The 19,841-nt window shown below is 55.4% G+C and overlaps 1 protein-coding gene across 7 annotated transcripts in view; it reads left to right on the forward strand.

The window, feature by feature from the left end:
- Nucleotides 1-8: 8 nt before the first annotated feature.
- Nucleotides 9-19,841, forward strand: part of PIP5K1C (phosphatidylinositol-4-phosphate 5-kinase type 1 gamma) — a 51,141-nt gene continuing 31,308 nt past the window's right edge. For all 7 annotated transcript variants that reach the window (XM_065042393.1, XM_065042391.1, XM_065042395.1 and 4 more), the window contains exon 1: nt 9-645. In XM_065042393.1, the coding sequence (XP_064898465.1) occupies nt 27-645 (619 nt within the window). In that variant the 5' untranslated portion in view covers nt 9-26. The remainder of the gene's footprint in view (nt 646-19,841) is intronic.

Here is a 19,841-nt window from a genome sequence, read left to right on the forward strand (position 1 = left end):
GACCGGCGGGCCCCGCCCCCGCTGCCATGGCGACCGGCGGGCCCCGCCCCCGCTGCCATGGCGACCGGCGGGCCCCGCCCCCGCTGCCATGGCGACCGGCGGGCCCCGCCCCCGCTGCCATGGCGACCGGCGGGCCCCGCCCCCCGCTGCCTCCCGCCGCTAGGGAGGACGCGGGGGTGGGAAATGGTTTTCCTTTCCGCTGCTCTGTGGCGCACGAGGCCCCGTCCCCCCCCCCCTCCTTCCAGCCGGGAGCGGGCCCGGGCCCGACCCCGCGCCCACGGCCCGCGGGCTATCGCGACAGCCAGCCCCCGAGTCGGGATTTGCTCCGGCGGAAGGGGACCACTCAACTTCCGGCGCTGGCTGCGGTCCTTTCCGCCCTGCGCTGCTGGGGCGTGTCTAGCCGCGGCACCTCCCGCACTCTATGGTCCCCGCTGTTCCCAGTCTCCTCAGCGGCGGCGGCCGGAGCCGGGAGGAGCGCGGCGGCGGCAGCGGGTGCGGGCCTGTCCTGCCCCGGGCCTGCCCTGCCCGCGGCCTTCGCGGTGGCCATGGAGCTGGAGGTGCCCGAGGATGCGGAAGGCTCGGCCGTGGCGGGTGCCGGTGCCATCACCCCGGAGGCCGGCGTGGGGGGACTGGACGCGGCAGGAGGTAACGCGCTGCGAGCACCGGGCGGCCGGTACCCTCGGCCGGGCTCCCCGGCGTGTTTCCCCGCGTGTCGCCGTCCCCGCGAGGGGCCGCTCCTGCCGGTTGTCCCGGAATGTGTGTCTCCGTGTCCCGTCCCCTCCCGAGCCGGGAGTGGTTTAGCCCAACTGCACCCCCCGGGGGGTCTGAGTGGTACCTCCCGGCCGGGCCCCCCGCATTGTGCCCTGTATCCCCTGGGGGGCTCGGGATGGTTCAGTCCAGGCCCCCCCGGGACGCCGCGTGGTCCCGTCCAACGGCCGCTCCAGCCCCGCGGCCCCGCAGTGGTTCCGCCCCTCGGCCCGGGACCCCCGGGGGCTGCGGGACCGGCCGGGCTGGGGCTGCCCCGCGTCCCCCGGGCTGTCCCGGCCGCTGCCTGCTGGGGAGGGGCAGCTGCGACCACCGGAGCAACGTGCAGGGCGCGGGCCGGCCCGCCCCTCTCCGGGGCCTCTCCCCGCGGGCAGCAGAACCCCCGTGCCCGGCTGGCGAGCGGGACCCCGGGCCGCGCTCCTCCCGCTCCTCCCCCGGGATGGGCCCCTCGGGACGGTCGGGAGCGGCCGTTTTCCCGGGGGGTGAAGGGTCTTGTCCTGCTGTGGCAGCCGGGGAGCTGCTGCGGCTCCATCGCTCCCGCCCGCGGGGCCCGGGCGGCCCGGCAGCGGGTCCCCGGGCAGCGGCCGCACGGGTGAGCCCGTTTCCAGCGGCAGGAGCCAGCCCGAGCCCGAGCCCGCTTTTCCCGAGCCTGGCGGCACCGCCGGCAGCGACAGCGAGTGATTCGGGTCCCTTGGTCGGCAGGATCAGAGACGTGGGGCTGTGCAAGTGCGCCTGCCCCTGCTGCCTAATAATGTATAGTTCATTAACAACCTCCAAATTGCTGGCTTTAGTTTTGCACGTGACCGTGCAGCCCCGCTCTGTTGTTGGGTTGACAGCGTTCCTGCGTGGGGCTGACGTGTAGCTCAGCCTGGGGTTTATCCAGAGCCTGTACAAGGTGACCAGGTTTTGGTTGTGTTGTGACAGCATCTCCTTGTCTTCAGGCCTTTAAACGAGGATCGTTAGGTCCTTTAAAACCCAACAAATTCCAGCTGCGATTATTGTACAGATGTCCGTGTTGAGTGGGGCTGGATGTAAGGTGATTTTGGTGAGGTGCTGAGATTTAGGCAGTGCCGAGCTGCCTCCGGCCTGTCTGCCGTGGCGCTGCGAGGGGTCGGAGGGGCTGCCTGGGCGCGCGTTGCCTTTCTCGAGGCTGCTCCTGGCGCTCCACACACGCTGCTCGATCTATTTTTCGGGAGCCTGCTCCCAGCACGCTGTGCTACAGCGTGTGGTGCGTTCATCCTTCTGATTTCTCTGTCACCTTTCCCTGTTTTGGAGAGGGCAGAGGGTTGTTGCTCAGGACCAGACGGGTTCTCTGTGGGGACTGTCTCTGGAGGGTTTAAGCAGGCAGTGTGTGTTTCTCTACCTGTTGCAAGTAAATCTGAATTTGTGAACCTGTCGGCTGTCTTACCTTGTGCTGATAGTAAAAAAGATGAAACAGAGCCAGTAATCTCACCGATGCTTTGATTTTTTCGAGTCAAGTTGCTTACTCCTCGCTTGGGTAGAGTCCAAATTGTGTCACGGCCTCAGCGGCGCTTGTAACTGCAGGGCTGGGGACAAGGTGCTTGGCAGCTAATGGGCGTTTTCTGGAAGAGAACAAAACCAAGGGGGGCCGGAGGTGGCTCAGGGGGTGCAGGCAGCGGCAGGGCTGGCGCTGCGCTGGGTGGGGGCTGCGCCGGGGGCTCGGTTGGAGCAGGGTGACGCGCTCTCCGGCCCCGCTCGCAGCAGAGGGGAGCACCGCGCGCCGGAGCGACGCGCCCGGCAGCAGAAGGGGTTTGTGCTCAACACCGTCCTGTTTTGTTGACTGTTTCAAAGCTGACGGCAACAAATCCAATTCAGCGTGCACAGCATCGGTGCTTTTGCTGTTTGGGGCGGTGGTGGAGGTGAAGCGCTCGTGACCGCCTGTACACGTGCCTTGTGCCGCTCGCTGTAGCGCCCGTGCTGTTGGTGAAGAATTACCAGTGTGGCGCAGGTCTGCTCCCGGCTCTCTGCAGAGAGCGAGGCTGGCGCTGTGCTGGGCTCTAAGCGCACACGATGGGGTTAATCCAGACTGTGGGTCGAGTCAGCAAAGACCTTCCCCAAGCGCTCAGTGAATATCAAGAGGGGCGCTGGTTTATCTGGTACAGGAATAAAACTGGATGGAGACGAAGGGCTGGAAATCAGGGAAACCTTGACAGGAGGTTGACTTGAGGCACGGAGCGTCTTCTGAAGGGAGAACACCCCACTGAGTGCCAGCAGCTGTGTGTAAACGCACAGGCCCAATTCATCCCTTTCTGAGAACCCAGATTTGAGGTTTCTAAAAGTGTTGTAACCACTGTGGCTGAAAAGGGAGTTTCAAAATCTGATGGGTGTCTGTGGCTTCCGTGCCTCCCCCTGGAATCCGCAGCTTCTCGCCCTGGGAGGGGCCCGCAGGGTGTCAGGACTCCGCTGCTGCTGGGACCGTGTGCGGGTGAGCGCCGGAATCCTTCAGCCCGGGCTGCCCCGGCCCTGGGAACAGCTGGGTGGGGACGGAGCCTCCAGACAGGGTCTGGAAACTCCTTTTATACAGGGGACTCAGGCTTTTGGAGAGCTGTCGGGACGAAGCTGATAGCAGAGCTGGTCTTCACCGTCTCCTGGCAAAGGTGGAAATTCTCAGCCCGACGGGGAAGTAGGGTTGATATCCGACTTATTTCTGTTTCTCTCCTGCTCTGTGGGTTGCAGCGTGCCTAGCGTTTGTGGGCAGGAGCCTCCAAGATGTTCCTCAGGGGCTGGTTCCTCTGCTGTAGGGAGCTGAAATGACATTACAGGTATTCACGCTCGCGTTCCACAGTTGTCCGGCTGTAGCCGGCGCTGGGGCCGTGCCCCTGTGCTGCTGGCGCTGGTGCGGACACCTGCACGTCACCCGGAGAGCCGCGGCAGCCGCAGAACCGTGCTGCAGCTCTTCCCTCCTTGCGACGATAACTTTGAAGTGACTTTTGAAGGGCTGCTGGAAGCGATTTTTTCAGTGAGCAAATTAGAGATAAGAGAAGAATTCCAGCCCGTGGGGCACAAGTAGTTCAATCCATACCAACGTGATGAAGAGGGAAATTGGAGAGAGCTTATCAGCGTGAGGAAAAATCAAATATAAACATCATCCCCAGCATGATTATGGTTCACAGCTTAGTTGGATGTCACATGCCTCTTTCCCGTGAAATGGTGCTGGCGAGGATGATGACAGAGGGAGTCAGCCAGGCAAAAACAGGCAGAAAAACACCCTGCGCCTTGAACTTTTACAGACCCTACAGTTACTTCACAGTCAATAAGTCACAGCTCAGCTGCAGGGAAGGAAGAAAGCAATGAAAATAGAATTCAGGCTGCTCTGGTAAATTAATTATCCTTTAAGATGTGAGTTGGCTGGAAACAAATAGGGAAGCTGGAATTCAGGGGCCTGGGAGCTGCGAAAGGCAATATTTGTACAGTGCTGGCTGCCGAAGGATGCTCAGCCCTCCTGGATTGGTATCAGGACAGGCTGGAGAATGAACCCCTGAGAACCCAGGACGAACAATGATTAATCTAATTTTCATTAACTAGCATTTGGCATTGACCTGTATGTAATACGCCGTTACGCCGCTGCTGGATCTGCGGCTGGCAGAGCTGCCGCTGCCGCGTCCCTGTGGGGAGCTGGCGGGGCCTCTCCAGCAAGAATCCTCCGGGAGGGACCCGGGTGGGTGCAGTGTGAGCAGCAGATCATTTGGGAATGATTATTGAAGTCATTCACTGGCATGACCATTATCAGCTCTCGCCAGATGCACCATCTTATTAAATATGATATTCCGATATAAGGTGGCTGCAGCTTGAAAAGCAGCAGCAGGAATTCCAGTGTTGACTTTCTTCATGAACACGGCTTTCCATCGCAGCTGCTCGGGTCCAGAAACAGGTCTGTGCGATGCCCCGGAGAGCCCTTCTCCTCGCGTGCCGCTCACATGTTGGTCGCGTTTGATTATTCCCGTTCACCTTTTCGGGCTGCCAAGCATATTCCTGTAGACCAGGATTAATCCATAGAGGCCTGGCAGGCACTTCGCTCCAGCGCGGATGCGGCGCTTGCGCGCGCTCTGGGACCTCACCGGCACCAGATCGGTTCCCTCTGTGCCGATGGGAACCGCAGGCGTTACGTGAACATCGTGAACTTGCGACTCACGAGTCAGAAACCATCGCATCTCTTGCACCGCGCTGGGGGTGTTGGCAGCGGAGCTGGAGGGGGCACCGTTTGCTGGCACAGCACAGGGGGGTGGGCTGCGTCTGGGTGGCAGCGACGGACCCTGGGCAGGGTCATCCCGGGGGCGCGCTGGTCGTGTTGCTGGCGGGAGATGCTCCGGTCGCAGCGTGGCTGCGGGGAAGGGGAGCCGAGCGGGCTGTATCTGCCTGGGCAGTGTGGTCCCGGCGCGCTGGCGGGCGCCGTGCGGTTTGGAGCAGGCTGCAGGTTTTGCGCATGGTCTCCAGACATTGCAAAGTTTCACAGTATCACAGTATGTTTGGGATTGGAAGGGACCTCAAAAGATCATCCAGTCCAATCCCCCTGCTGGAGCAGGAACGCCCAGGTGAGGTCGCACAGGAACATGTCCAGGCGGGTTTTGAATTTCTCCAGGGAGGGAGACTCCACAACCCCCCTGGGCAGCCTGTTCCAGTGCTCCGTCACCCTCACTGAGAAGAAGTTTCTTCTCAAATTTAAGCGGAACCTCTTGTGTTCCAGCTTGATCCCATTACCCCTTGTCCTGTCATTGTTTGCCACTGAGAAGAGCCTGGCTCCATCCTCGTGGCACTCACCCTTTATATATTTATAAACATTAATGAGGTCCCCCCTCAGTCTCCTCTTCTCCAAACTAAAGAGCCCCAGCTCCCTCAGCCTTTCTTCATAAGGGAGATGCTCCAGTCCCTTAATCATCTTCGTTGCCCTACGCTGGACCCTCTCCAGCAGTTCCCTGTCCTGCTGGAACTGAGGGGCCCAGAACTGGACACAGTACTCCAGATGTGGTCTCACCAGGGTGGAGTAGAGGGGAAGGAGAACCTCTCTCGATCCACTAGCCACCCCCCTTCTAATATACCCCAGGATGCCATTGGCCTTCCTGGCCACAAGGGCCCAGTGCTGGCTCATGGTCATCCTGTTGTCCACCAGGACCCCCAGGTCCCTTTCCCCTACACTGCTCTCTAATATGTAATTTCCCAACCTATACTGGAACCTGGGGTTGTTCCTGCCCAGATGCAGGACTCTACACTTGCCCTTGTTAAATTTCAAGTTTAAAGCGGCGGCCTCGGCACCTCCTTTTCTTGAAGACACACGTGCAAGGAGAGTTGTGACTCTGTATGTTTGAACACATAAATGGCAGCAGAACAGTAGAAGAAGCCCTAAGTGGAGTTTGTTGGTTTCCATTAAGTCTTTCCAGGTCTCTAATCAAAATTTCTGATAGTCCCCTTTAAATTTAATTTGCTTAATGACCCGGTTGTTGCTGTCCTTCAGGTACCTGCCAAGATGTCTCCTTCCAGGCCTGCAGGCTGGATTGCCTTGTGACTGTGCCCGAGAACGGAATTTCCCAGTCGTGTTGGGCTGGGTGTCTGCGATCACGTCTGTAGGGCCGGGCAGCAGCTATTTGTGAAGCATTATTTGAGTGCAAAGCCCTAGTTGTTTGGGGTGGATTCCCAATAAGTAGCTACTATTGGGGCAATACCTCTGAGTGGTATTTCTCTACTTCTAAGTCCATCTTGCTGGTGCAGAAACTCAAAGCAGCAAAATATTGTCATTTTCTATAAGTCTTGGGCAGAGCAGAATCCCTGGCGCCAGGACCCTCTCTGCATTTGCTGCCCGTCCATGCACTGGGAACAAAAGGCTGTTTAATGCTGAAAGGAAACAACAAAAGCACAAAAAAGAAGAGGGTCGTTTAAACAACCCATGTGGCGACCGGTGCGAAGTGAGTTTTGTCTTTCTGGGGAAGCCTCTGCTGCCTTTCCTGCCCTCCAGCTCCAGTCTGGGTGACCCCAGAGGGCAGCGTGGCCTCGCCGAGCAGCCCTCGAAGAGCCGAGGAGAACACGGTCGTGTTGGGCTTTTTCCTTCTTTAGGTAGGTCTCAGAAATACCCTGTTCCTAAGCACCCAGGCGCTTGTTTGTGCGAGTCGCAGTGTTGCCAGTAGCTGAGTTAACCTCAGGACTTTCTCGGAAACGTGTTCTGTAATTAAAAAGCTAAAAGTGATAGGAGCAGCTTTTCTGTCACTTTGTCTCTTCTCACCCACATGTTTGAACAGAAGATGCTGTCAACCCCTAATGAAGTGTTGTCTTCTTCCATCGCGCGTTCTTGTGGCTTCCCCAGCGTACGTGTGGGTGTCCACGCTGGTTTGTGGTGCGGAACCCGGGCTGAGTCAGAGCACGTGGGGGGATCTGGCGGCTTCAACGTGTTCAGCCGCCCCAGTGCTCGCGGCCCGTCCGATGTCACTGGGAACCGCGGCTGGTTTCATCATCTCACGGCTCCGGGAGAGCCTGCGGGTCTCTTACCCTGTGAGTTACTCCCTTGCCTTTTCTTTGAATGCTGTAAAATCACTGCTCTTCCCTAATTCTGTTCAAAAAACACAAACACAGATGACAAGAGAGTTGGTTTCTAGTGCAAAGGGTTCTGTTATTTACTGTGACACAGAAAAAAGGCTGAAATGATTGAAATGTGAAGAACAGCGCTGTGGTGTGTGTTTTTTTAAATTGTTTATTTAGCGTGGAGATTGCACATTCTGTACAGTTGGCAAATTAATGTTAGAAGAGCTGTCCCTCTGGATAATTGCAGAGCTTTGCAGACATTACAACTGGAGCTGCAGAAAACCAACCTTGCAATGTCAATCCACTGCCTGTACGGTTTGCGTTTGGCGTGAGGGGTGCAAAGGCTTTGCACGCTCATCGAGGGGGCACAATCCTCGTCTCCTCTGTAATGAGCAAAATCTGCGTGTTCTCTTTGCAGAAATTGTCTATTGGAGAGGGTGGGGAAGATAAAGAGAGGTTGGAAACCAGCTGCTCTGGCACCTCCACGGTTGCACAGTCCAGAGGGGAAGGGCCGGTGTTCGTGGGTCCGGCAGAGGAAACGGGGTGACACGGGCCGGGGTTTGTCACCAGACCAACCGGGGCAGATACGCTGCTGCTTCTGAAAGGGCTGGAGATCAGCTGGGCATGGGAACACCGCACGAACAAGCTCATGTCTTTGTTCTGGGTGAAACAGCTCGGTCTCCTGAACCGGGAGGAATTAACGGATTACAAGACGAGGGCAGCTTTGCCTCGTTTGTGGTCATTAAAGTGTCGCGGCGCGCTGTTGGGACAGCACCGTCAGTGACACGGGGAGCTTGGTACCGGTCAAACTCCAAGCAGCTCAAACTCTGCTTTTCATTTTACTGCGCAACATTAAATCTCTCCCAGCCGCGCAGGGGAGTGATGGTGAACTGGGCTTGTGCCTCGTGCTGCCGCCGCTACGGCTTCCCTGCCGCTGGTTTCGGCGTCTGCAGCGGTCCCGGCGGTGCCTGCGGGAGCTGTTGCTGAGCGATGCTCCCACGTGGGCCGTGGTGGCTCCTGCGAAATGCCTGCTCTGTGCTTCCAGGGTCCATGTAGTCGGAGTGGTTAATAACTTCATTTAAACTACTGACTCTTCAAATTCAGATTCTCTGTGTTCCTGTACCATGGGAGATGCCTCTGAATTTCTTCTCCAGAAGATGTGGGAGCAATTCGACCTCAGCCAGCACCGAGCTCCCGGGGACGGCTGAGCCGCGGAGGGCAGTGCTGGGCTGGGAGCCAGTCGGGTCCCTACTCTTTTGCTGAATTTAGTAATTCAAAGTAATTCCCCAGCTGTTCCATGTGTTTTTCCATAGGAGGCACAGAGATCTGCTGCTTTGGAGGCCGGGTGGCTGATTTCACACAGTTGTTTGGCAGGGCTGGTGCTGGAAACTTGTCCTTAACGTAACTCGAGCTCTGGCCACGTTGGGCCGCTGCTCTTCGAAATGGGTGTCTGGACTGTGTCATAACCTGCTGGTGACCTGGTTGTGATTCTGCAAGAGTAGAATTATTGTGGCAGAATGCAGACCCCCCTCCCTCCTTCAGTATGGCACATCTCCCCCTTTCTCTGCTGTTTGAGGCTGACAGCTTCTTTTGTTTGGCCCGGAGCACCCTGGCCAGGGCCGTTAGGAGAAGGGAGTGCCAGGCACACTGAGCTGGGCCAGTGTGGGGGATGTTTGGAGGCTTCAGGGGCACCCACAGCCAGTGTGGGGGTGCAGAGATGCTTCTAGAATGTCTACAGTCAGATCTGATCAGCCAATAGAAACGGGACTCTCATCAAGGGGTGATAGTTTTAACTAAAGGGGGGGAGATTTGGGCTAGAAATGTGTGGCAGAATGCAAACCCCCCTCTCTCCCCCTCCCTCTTTCAGAATGGAAGGAGTAGGCGCATCTCCCTTTCTCTCTGCTGTTTGAGGCTGACAGCTTCTTTTGTTTGGCCCCAGAGCCCCTGGCCAGGGCCATTAGGAGAAGGGAGTGCCAGGGCGCCAGTGAGCCACTGGGCACCTGCGGCCAGTGTGGGGGATGTTTGGAGGCTTCAGGGGCACCCACAGCCAGTGTGGGGGTGCAGAGACGCTTCTAGAATGTCTGCAGTCAGATCTGATCAGCCAATAGAAACGGGACTCTCGTCGAGACTCCGCCCATTGCCGCGGGTCTCTCGGAGCACGAGCGCGATGCTGCCGCCGAGAGCCCCCTGGGATGGAGACTGCGCCTGCCTCGCCGCCACGGGGGTGAGGAAAACTTCTCGCAGGATTGTATATTTATACTTTGCCTGCTCAATATGAGCACGTGTAAAATTAATCCTCGCAGAATCGCGGGTGTATTTTCCTCCCGTGCACATTTGCACGTGTAACTTTCCGTGCACATTTGCACGCGTACTTTAAATTATTTCCTCGCACAATCGCGAGTGTATTTTCCTCCCGTGCACACTTGCACGCGTAACTTTCCGTGCCCAATACGAGCACGTGTATAAATTATTTCCTCGCACAATCACGAGTGTATTTTCCTCCCGTGCTTCCACATAAGCACGTGTAGGATTCCGTGCACACTTGCACATGTGAGTAAATTAACCCTTGCAGGATTGCGGGTGTATTATAAATTTACCCTCGCGGAATCGCGACTGTGCACTTCCCGTACTCACTACGAGTATGTGTATCTCTATAAAAATAATCCCACACCGTGTTTAGGCAAGTGTGTACTTCTCCGGGACTCAGGGATGGCTCCAGCATTGTTTTGGTGAAGCCACGTGCATGCACACTGTGGACCGCCTGTTGTATTAGTTGCTGCCTCAATAATTTTCCTCAACTGATATCCGAACCTTTATTTAAGTCACTTTGGAGTGCTAAAACCCTGTTTCTCACCGGTTTAATAAAAGTTGGTTTTGGACCTTGTTGTCCCTTAAATTAACCTACAGGGTGCCTCCGTGACAATTATTCAGGATTATTTTGACATTTCATTTGACGCCTGGCGAGATGTTGTTGAAATTGCCGGGTATAGTTTTTTCTTCCCCTTGCAGTTTGCCATTCTCAGTTGCTGCTTTATGTTCCGTCACCCCAGGGGAGCTGAGGGCCAGATCTCCAGTGACTGAGACGGCCACTGAGCCTGGGGAAGCACAACCCCATGGACTTGAGGACTGACATGAAAAACGCCCGTGTCCTCCATTAAAGGAGCATCATTCGCAAAGTCGGGCTCTCCTGAGCTCAAGCTTGATGCACAAACTCATTTTGTGCCAGCCTGGGTGAGGCTGTGCGCTCTCCAGCTGTGGAGCGTCCAGCTGTGCGCTCTCCAGCTGTGGGGCGTCCAGCTGTGCACTCTCCAGCTGTGGGGCGTCCAGCTGTGGGGCGTCCAGCTGTGCGCTCTCCAGCTGTGGGGCGTCCAGCTGTGCGCTCTCCAGCTGTGGGACGTCCAGCTGTGCGCTCTCCAGCTGTGGGGCATCCAGCTGTGCGCTCTCCAGCTATGGGGCATCTAGCTGTGGGGCATCCAGCCGTGTGCTCTCCAGCTGTGGGGGCATCCAGCTGTGCGCTCTCCAGCTGTGTGGCATCCAGCTGTGCACTCTCCAGCTGAGCAGTGTTGTCGTGCTCAGCCCCATGTGGGGCAAGAGGGATGGGAGGAATGAGGCGGGGAGAATAAAAGCAATGCTGCCTTATATTTAAAACAGGAGTGATGTGGGTTGTCGTAACCTGCTCTCCCTCTTCCCCTTCGTGTGGGGCGGGAGGGCGGTGAGACACCCTTCACTTTGCTGCTTTGGAGCGCTTTGTGGTCTTGGTAGGCTTTGCTGCTAGTTCATTACCCAGAAAAATCTCAACAGTATTGTTTCTGTGCATGAAATGAATGGCTTCTAGGTGTTCCCAGTTTTATATTTCCTGATTAGTGCGGGGAACTGATTTTGTTTGAGGGGCAGGTTAACAGCATCCTCTGGGCTCTTGGGTATCCAGTTGGTGTTTCTGCGGTTCGGCCAGGTCAGCAGCGTCGCCGCAGAGCTGCCGCGGTTACTGTGCGAATGCCCGTGTGAACGCCCGTCAGCGCGGGTCCTTTCACTGCCTACAGCCCAGTTCAGAGGGGCCACCTTGGGTCTTCTTTTTCCACTCATGGCTGAACAAGCTCCGGGAATTAAGGCCAGTTTGTACCCATCCGAGCACCTCGAGCATCAGGAGCAGTTTTGGTTGGTACGGCTCCCAGAGGGTTTGTGAGAAATAGTTCAGAAATATTTGTATGTAGTTGGCAATTTGAAGAGATGGGGTGACACCACGCGCATCAGATGGAGCGGCCGGCAGCAGTCCGTCCTGCCGTGCCCGCACGGCTGATAAGATCCGGTGGGTTACGGTCGCCGAGATGAGACGCGGCTGGTTTTCCGCTCTTGGAACCCGCTCAGTTTCATTACCGCTTTGTCCAAAGTGAGTCAGATTCTGGCAGCCCAGCTTCGCTGGAGTCGTCTCTGACGTCCATTGATTTTACTTGAGGTCCTGAACATCTGAGAGATTGAAGGAAAACCTTCGGGCCTGGTGCGAGGGGTCTAGCGAGGCCGGTGTAAAGAGGCCCAGCAACACAACAGAGCTGGGGGAGCTGAAGTTCCTGCTGACTTTGTGACACAAGTGGAGAGGCAGAAGTGATGGCACTTTGCTAACCCCTCTAAAAATAAAAAAAAACAGGGAAAATTTGCCCATCTCAATGCTTGCTTGTCGTGTTTGGCACTTTCTGTGACCTGGGCAGTAGCAGAAGCAAGATCTTTTCAAAGCCTCTAGTGCGGGCGGGATACAGCAGCTGATGGCAAAGATGCTGCGGTGGTTTTCTTTCTATAGTCTCTCCGCACATCCGATGGACCAAATTTCATGGGTTTTTCCAAGGCAAAATTGTCCCTGGCTGCGCTTTCCGGAGGGAGGGAGCTGGCTGAATCACCGTCTGCCCGCCGGCTCCTTCCTGGACGGTGCCCGGTGGCACCTCCCGTCGCTCCATTTCGATGCCGACGTGCATCTCGGTTCTCCCCGTTCCCCGCTGCGCGGCTCCCGCCGGCGCAGCCGCCGCAGCGCGTGCTGACGGTAACGCCGTCCGGCCCCCGCGCTGCGAGGGGGCAGGCGCCGCACCTGAAACCGCTCTTTAAATGTCGCTTTGAAATGGATGTCGTCTTAAAAATGACAGTTTTCCTTGCTGTGTGTGTTTGCTGCCGCTCTTCCCATCTGTCGGGGTGCGTGTTGGTGGGGACAGCGTACAAATAGCAGAGAGTTTGCTGGCACAAGTGCAAACTATAGATGTGAAACAGCCCCCAACTCCAGAGGCAGCGGAAAATGCCACCAGGTTGCAGCCGTGCTTGTCAGCGGTAAATGACGTGCTCTCCGCGGCAAACGTTTGCTCAGGTGGAATCCAGAAATAAGGCAACGTTTTTAAGTCTGGCCTAACAGGTGGTGATTATTTGCGGGTTTAAATAGCACATGTTACAGGGTAATTTCTGTGTTGGGAAGGACTGTTTGTTCAGTGAGCAGAACTGAGATCTGGAAGGCTAACAATTGCCTTTGCTTAATTTGCTACTGGTTTTTTTTACGTTAGTCTAACTTCTGTTACCAGATAATTAAGACTTTTGTAGGGGGTGCATGTTGTGCTGCGTTTTGTAGCTTTTGATATGCATACTGGGGGGTTGTTTTAATTCCAGGAGACTTCTTCTCAAATCAGCTTAAATTCATTTTGCTGGGGGGGGAGGAGTGACAGTCTTCCTTCACCGTGGTCTCGGAGCGCTGGATGTTTGTTTTCATGTCAGTGTTAAGCAGGAATCCTGCTGGATTAACTATCTAGGACGCTCTTTCTCAAAAGAGGCCTCTAGACTGATCATGCTAGAAAATGCGCATTAAAGAAAATGAGAAACTCAAGGAGTGAACATCCTGAATCTGCTAATTGCTCCTGCAGCTGCTTCATGGACCAACCCAATGCGTTTCCTATGGATAATTGCAGTTTTCACTTGCAGAAAGCCTCCAAGTCCTGATAAATGTGAGTCTGTCTTGAAAATGAAGCAGAAAGACCATGTACTTCATCATTATATTTCAGTTAAAGACAGCAACCGCCTTATCTGTTTCACTTTGCTGTAGCAAACCGGGTTGCCCATCGTACCCAGATGAAGGGCTGGCCAGTGTAGGCTGGTATTAAATTGGTGAAATGCAGATAGCGGGCTGCTTGTCGGGACTCCGTGATAATTTGGGAGAAACTTCATTAATACGTGCAATCTCTGGTTTTGTATTGGTGGGATGCAATGCGTGAGCATCCAAGGGGTATCTGGGATTTCAGGTTTATAACGGATCTCAGAGGTGCTGTGGCTTCCCCAGCCCCCGCGTTTTAAAACACCAACGTTAGTTTTATTTTGGAACTCTTTTGTGAGCTGCAAACCAGGAGTTCGAGAAGGCTGGGAGCGAGCAGCACGAAGAGCAAACGGTGCCCGAGAGGATCGAGATGGGTTTATACAGGCTCTGAAGAAAGGAAATGTAAATGCAAGTTTTCCTGTGGTGGGGTGAAGAACAACTTTAATCTGTAAGGGTGAGGTGGGGTGAAAATAACTTAATCCAAGGAAGGAAGGGGGGATAAAATGGGCCTGAACAGCAGCTGCTCACCCAGAGGAAAAGGGAATGTTACTGACAGAAGTGGCAAGTGCTGCCTGTTTCCTAATGCTTTCTGTTAGGGCACCTTTTGGTTACTTTGACTTGCCCAGATAATGGTCTCCAAGCATCCTTTGCCATATGGTTGGCCTTTAAATTCTGGCAAAACCAACGCACCCGTTTTGGTGAAGAGGAAGCCGAGGAGTTTCTCCCCATCCAGAGCTGCAGAGCGCTCAGGTCCGGGGTTCTGCGTCCTCACGCCTGCCTTGTCCTCTTCCCGCGGAAAGCTTCAACGCCCAGCCGCTCTAACCCTCCGACTTCCACATTGCCGCGGTTTGTAAAAATAACCTGTTCATTAAACCTCCCTGACCCCACCGGTGAGGCCGCAGGAGCCGCGCTGGGTGGTGGGTGCGGATCTACGGGCTTGAGCCATCTGGAAGAAGATTGCTGGGTTGGGAGCCAGGAGATGTAGACTTTAAGCCGCGGGAGCTCCCATGTCAGCCCTGTGTGTGGTATATTCCCCTGCGAGAGCTGTTGCGTGTCTTTTGGCCAGTGGTACCACCTACGTGTGTCTCTTCCACCCCGAAACACATCACAAAACAGAGAGATCGGGGCTGGGAGGGGACACGTGAGCGAGGGGCTGGAGGTGCTTTCCCGAGGACACGAGTGGCGCGTGCGTGCCTGGCCCCGGTTTCTCTCTCTCTGCAGACGCAGCAGCCGGTGCTGCCGTCCCTGCTCCTTCGCCAGCCGGCAGCAGCGTCAGTTTGGCTGGTCCGGCCTCAGAGTGTTACAGTTCAGGAAAACGACTGAATTTCTGGCTTCATTGAAGTCTTAGCAAACAGTATTAAAGATCCTGTGAGATTCTTCTTCGTAGTTCAGAAATGGTAGACTGAAGTTCACTAGATGCTGCTGTCTTTTATTATTACAGAATCATAGAATCACTTCGGTTGGAAGAGACCCTCAGGATCATCAAGTCCAACCATAACCTAACCTTACTTTATTCTATACCTGTTCTTCATAGGGCAGATTTTGGACAAGTGTACTCTATGCTGGGTTAAGAACTGGCTGGAGGGCCCAGAGAGTGCTGGTGAATGGGGCTGCATCCAGCTGGCGGCCGGTCACTAGTGGTGTCCCCAGGGGTCAGGGTTGGGTCCAGTCCTATTTAACATCTTTATTGATGATTTAGATGAGGGGATTGAGACCATCATCAGCAAATTTGCTGATGACACCAAGTTGGGAGGGAGTGTCGACCTGCTGGAAGGCAGGAGGGCTCTGGATAGACTGGAAAAATGGGCTCATTCCAATGGGATGAAGTTCAACAAGGCCAAGTGCCGGGTCCTGCACTTTGGTCACAACAACCCCCTGCAGCGCTCCAGGCTGGGCACAGAGTGGCTGCAGAGCAGTCAGACAGAAAGGGACCTGGGGGACTGATGGACAGGAAGCTCAACATGAGCCAACAGTGTGCCCAGGTGGCCAAGGAGGCCAATGGTGTCCTGTCCTGTATCCAAAAGAGCGTGGTCAGCAGGCCAAGGGCAGTGATCCTTCCCCTGTGCTCTGCATTGGGGAGGCCACACCTGGAGTGTTGTGTTCAGTTCTGGGCCCCTCAGCTCAGGAAAGAGATTGAAGTGCTGGAGCGGGTCCAGAGAAGAGCAACAAGACTGGGGAAGGGACTTGAACACAAGACCCATGGGGAGAGGCTGAGGGAGCTGGGCTTGTTTAGTCTGGAGAAGAGGAGGCTTAGAGCTGAGCTCAGCACTCTCCAGAACTACCTGAAGGGCAGTTCTAGCCAGGTGGGGATTGGGCTCTTCTCCCAGGCATCAGCAATAGGACAAGGGGCCATGGGCTTCAACTCTGCCAGGGGAAATTGAGGCTGGAGATGAGAAAGCAATTCTTTGCAGAGAGAGTGGTCAGGCATTGGAATGGCTGCCCAGGGAGGTGCTGGACTCACCGGCCCCGGAGGTTTTGAAACTGAGATTGGCCATGGCACTTAGTGCCATGATCTAGTCAATGGACTAGAGTTGGACCAAGGCTTGGACTCGATGAGCTCTGAGGTCTTTTCCAACCCAGTCGATTCTTTGATTCTGTGATTTTCCGTGTTGACTAAAGCCCTGGGGAGGTTCAGGAGTTCAGCTGTTGATGGTTCAGGACTCTGGTTTAGGACCTGCAAGCCCAGACGTTGTTCCCAGTTGCACCTCAACGCAGGTGGATGAGCCGCGTGTCCAGCAGCCCGAGCTCTTCCCAAGACGCTTTGCAGCCCGATGGCTCCAGCTGTAGCGCTCTGTGTTTAACGAATGCCTTTCGTTACCGCAGCGCTGAGACCCACAGCCCCGGAGCTGGGGGAGCACAGACCCAGCTGGCTGGGGTTCAGCTCCACACTCACTTGGGTTTTCTCTCCTAATGACAGTCTGCTGTCAAACATGTCCTAGAAACCACAAAATCACCTCGGAAAGACCTTGTCCGCTCCTATATCCCGTGCAAGGGTGGGGTACAAAGGGTAAGTGTAACGCTTGCCCGGTGAACAACGCAGCAGCGACCGTGCTCTCTGTTCTTGTGAATCCCAAACCGAGCTGCTGCTCGCACGGGGAATTGTGGCTGGACTGGGAAAACAGCACCAGGAATCAGGAGTGGCCCCAGCCCGCGGGAGTTTGGGGTAACCAGCGCCTCGGTTCCGCTTGTGCAGCGCTGCGGGAGCCCAAGTGCTTTATTGGATTTTGCTCTTTGTTCTTTCACATCTTCAGTTTGGACATGTACCTGGAGCAAAGCTTGTTCCCAAATGAGTAAATAAATGGACTTAGCTGCACTTGGTTTAGTAGAAGTAATGAATGCCTGACTCAGCCTCCGAGTGGAAATCCTCCCGACGGGGCTGGAGAAGCTGCTTTGCTGACCTGCCCTGTGAGCGTCGGCCGGTCGGTGTCCTGCAGCTCCTGGTCCTGGGGCAGGAGGGCTCGTCCATCCTCAGCAGTGTAGTGTTGCTGAAGCGCCTTGCAGCCCAGCACAGGCACCAGCTCGTCTCCTCCTGCCGTCTACCGCTGTCTCACCTGTGTGTATTTCCTCCCAAGAGCTCTAGAACTGTTGTTAAGAAGGTCGTTATTTTGTAGTGGCTGAGTCACTGTTTGCTGTGCTACAGCCGGGATCCCAGGGAGGGAAGAGGCTACTTGCTGAACTTTGAGTTAGGAATTTGGCTGCACACTTCATCTTTTGAGCTTGTTCTGCTGTGACTCGTTTTGTTCCATCTGTTCAGGGGCTTTTGTTAGGGCAGAGCAGGAGCATCCGACCAAACCATTCTCGTGGCAGAGAGTGGCTTTAACAAGGCTGGTGGGAAAAGACCATGGTGGTGAGCAATAGTTTAAATGTATTCCCATCTGCAGGCCCCCATGCCTTGCGGCCACAGCTTTTGCCCTGAAGGTCCTTCCTCAGTCTCACAACGTGGGTGTGTGGTCTGGCTGGAGCTGCCCCTCGATGGAGGGGCTGGAGGTTTGGGACCCCCCTCAGGCTGGGGCAGAGGAGGTGCTGGCGCGTCAGGGAGGGACAGGATCCGTCTGGAAGGATTTGCAGCACCTGGGATGGAGCTGATAAGTGACAGGGCAGCTCCTTTATGGCCTCCCCAGCTCCCTGGGGCCCATGAGCAGCACCAGCCGGTGCTGGGAGGACAGGTTGAGACTGAGGGTGTTCAGCTGGAGAAGAAAAGCGCTGGGGAGACCTTATTGTGGCCTTTTCAGACTTAAAAGGGGCTGAGAAGAAAGATGGGGACAGGCTTTTGAGCAGGGCCTGTTGTGACAGGACAAGGGGTGATGGTTTAAACTAAAGGAGGGAGATTCAGGCTGGGCATGAGGAAGGAATTGTTGCCCTGAGGGTGGTGAGAGCCTGGCCCAGGTTGGCCAGAGAGGTGGTGGATGAACCATCCCTGGAGACATCCCAGGCCAGGCTGGACGGGGTCTGAGCAACCTGAGCTGGTGAAGATGTCCCTGTCATGGCAGGGGGGACACTGGGGAGCTGGGAAGGTCCCTCCAACACAAACTATTCTATCTATTCTATGATTAAACAGAGTTTGCTCCTGAAGAGCTGGCTGGCCCCGCTGTGGCTGCCGTAGGGTTTGGCTGGGCTGTGTGGAATCGGTGGGTGCTGTGGCGAGGACAGTGAACACACGGACGGGAGCAGCACATCGCAGCCACACCTGGTGTTCCGCCACCTGTGAGCTGGGGTGGTTCATTCTGAATGAGGCCGAGAAATCTCTGACCGCTTGGTGCCTGATGAGCTCAGGTGAGACACGCAGGCAGCTGGACAGCTTGAATTTCTAGTCATTACGACAGCAAAAGCTTCGGTTGGTTTGCAAGTAGATGTCTTGAACAAAGGTGGTCCACTTTCCCTATTATGTCTTTTAACTGCATGTCTTTAGTGGGAGCTTGAAAATTACATCTAAACTGTGTAGAAGTCGTGCTCCTTGAGGGCTGTACCACAGACCTGTGTTCTCAAAGCAGGTCCAGAAATTCAACCTGATGCTTTTGCCTTGTCACCTGTGTTTGAAGCAGGTCGAAGCTACAGGTGTCCCCCAGCCCCAGGTCCTGTCCCCGCTGTTGCGGCGCAGACCTGTTCGTACGTGTGCATGTTGCGGTGTTGTCAGCAGCACCCGTAGCAACCTAGAAGTGGTTGGTGAAGCAGAGTTTACTCAACCTGGTGCAAGCAGCCTCGCAAAAGGACTTTATATCCAGTGACGCATGTTGTACGCAACCACGTTCTGAAATCCCCTTTCAAGTCTTCGGTGTTTGAGCACCCCTGGAAAATCTCTGTCAAGCGACATTAGCAAGAGTGGAATTAAATCTTAGAGGATTTAGCCGAGCAGCTTTGGCGATGGAGTAAATCAGGAAATACTGCACTGGATTAAAAATCCAGGTGCATCTCGAGGGTGCTGGTGAAGGGTGCTGGTGAAGGGTGCTGGTGAAGGGTGCTGGTGAAGGGTGCTCTGCAGGCAAAACAACCGCTTGCTGAGCTCCCTGTTGTAAAACTGCACTTGCTGGGGTAACTTGTGTATATCCTGGTGTTGTGGGTGGTTATCATGAAACGCTGGGTAGATTCCTTCACCTGATATGACTGTAGTAACTGGACTTGAACACATCTTTTAGAAGAAAGGAAAACTTGGGGAGCTGGGTATCTTTCTTGAGTTGTGTTCTTATATTTTTAAATGTAATTTAAATACATTAAATTTAAATATGAGAATAATTTTTGACAGTGAATGAGCCAGGCAAGTAAGCTCTCTGTCAAGGAACATCGATAGGAAGACACTTTATCGCTTCCACCATTTCAATGAGACCCGGCCCGCCTGGATCGGAGGTGCTGACGCGGTTCAGCTGCAGAGCTCCAGTGAGAAAGGGCTGAGGATCAAATCCGGGGCTGGTTTGGCGCGGTCTGCTGTACCTTGTGTTCCGCTGCTCTCTGGGTCTGTGTGCTGCTCCTGCAAGCAGCTCGGCTGATGCCTTTGACTTGCCAGTGCTCTGCCAGGGCAGGTCGGGACCCGTCCGAGGGACATGCGGCATGGTAAAGGGAGCAGAGCTGATGTTGTGCGAAGGCACCGCCTGCTCGCTCGTCAAAGGAGTTTTGCCCTCTCCCTGACAACACCCTGTGCTTGAGAACTTTTGGTGTGGGCCACAGTGAAGTTATCCTTTCCCCAGCCCCCGATTCCCTGTCCCGTGCCTGTAAGCAGCCTTGTGGGTGTCCTCGCAGAGATGGCGAGTGGCAAAGGGAGCTGACGAAGGGCAGATGGTGAAGAACCTCCAGCAGCGCTAATCCCTACCTGGCCGGGAGCTGCTGAGCTCTGCCGTTAAGCCTCGTGCAGCTAACGCACCGAGCCGTGCCGCACCACAAACTCGGTGAGTTTGGGGCACAATCGCTGCTCTGACTCCAGCACGCAGTGTGTAACCTCAGATTAGGCGGCTCGTGCTTCTCCCCCTTGTTAGTGGTGCTTGGGGAAGAGCAGAATGGAGGA

Source organism: Columba livia, chromosome 27 (assembly GCF_036013475.1).
Source record: "Columba livia isolate bColLiv1 breed racing homer chromosome 27, bColLiv1.pat.W.v2, whole genome shotgun sequence".
Lineage (NCBI taxonomy): Eukaryota > Metazoa > Chordata > Aves > Columbiformes > Columbidae > Columba > Columba livia.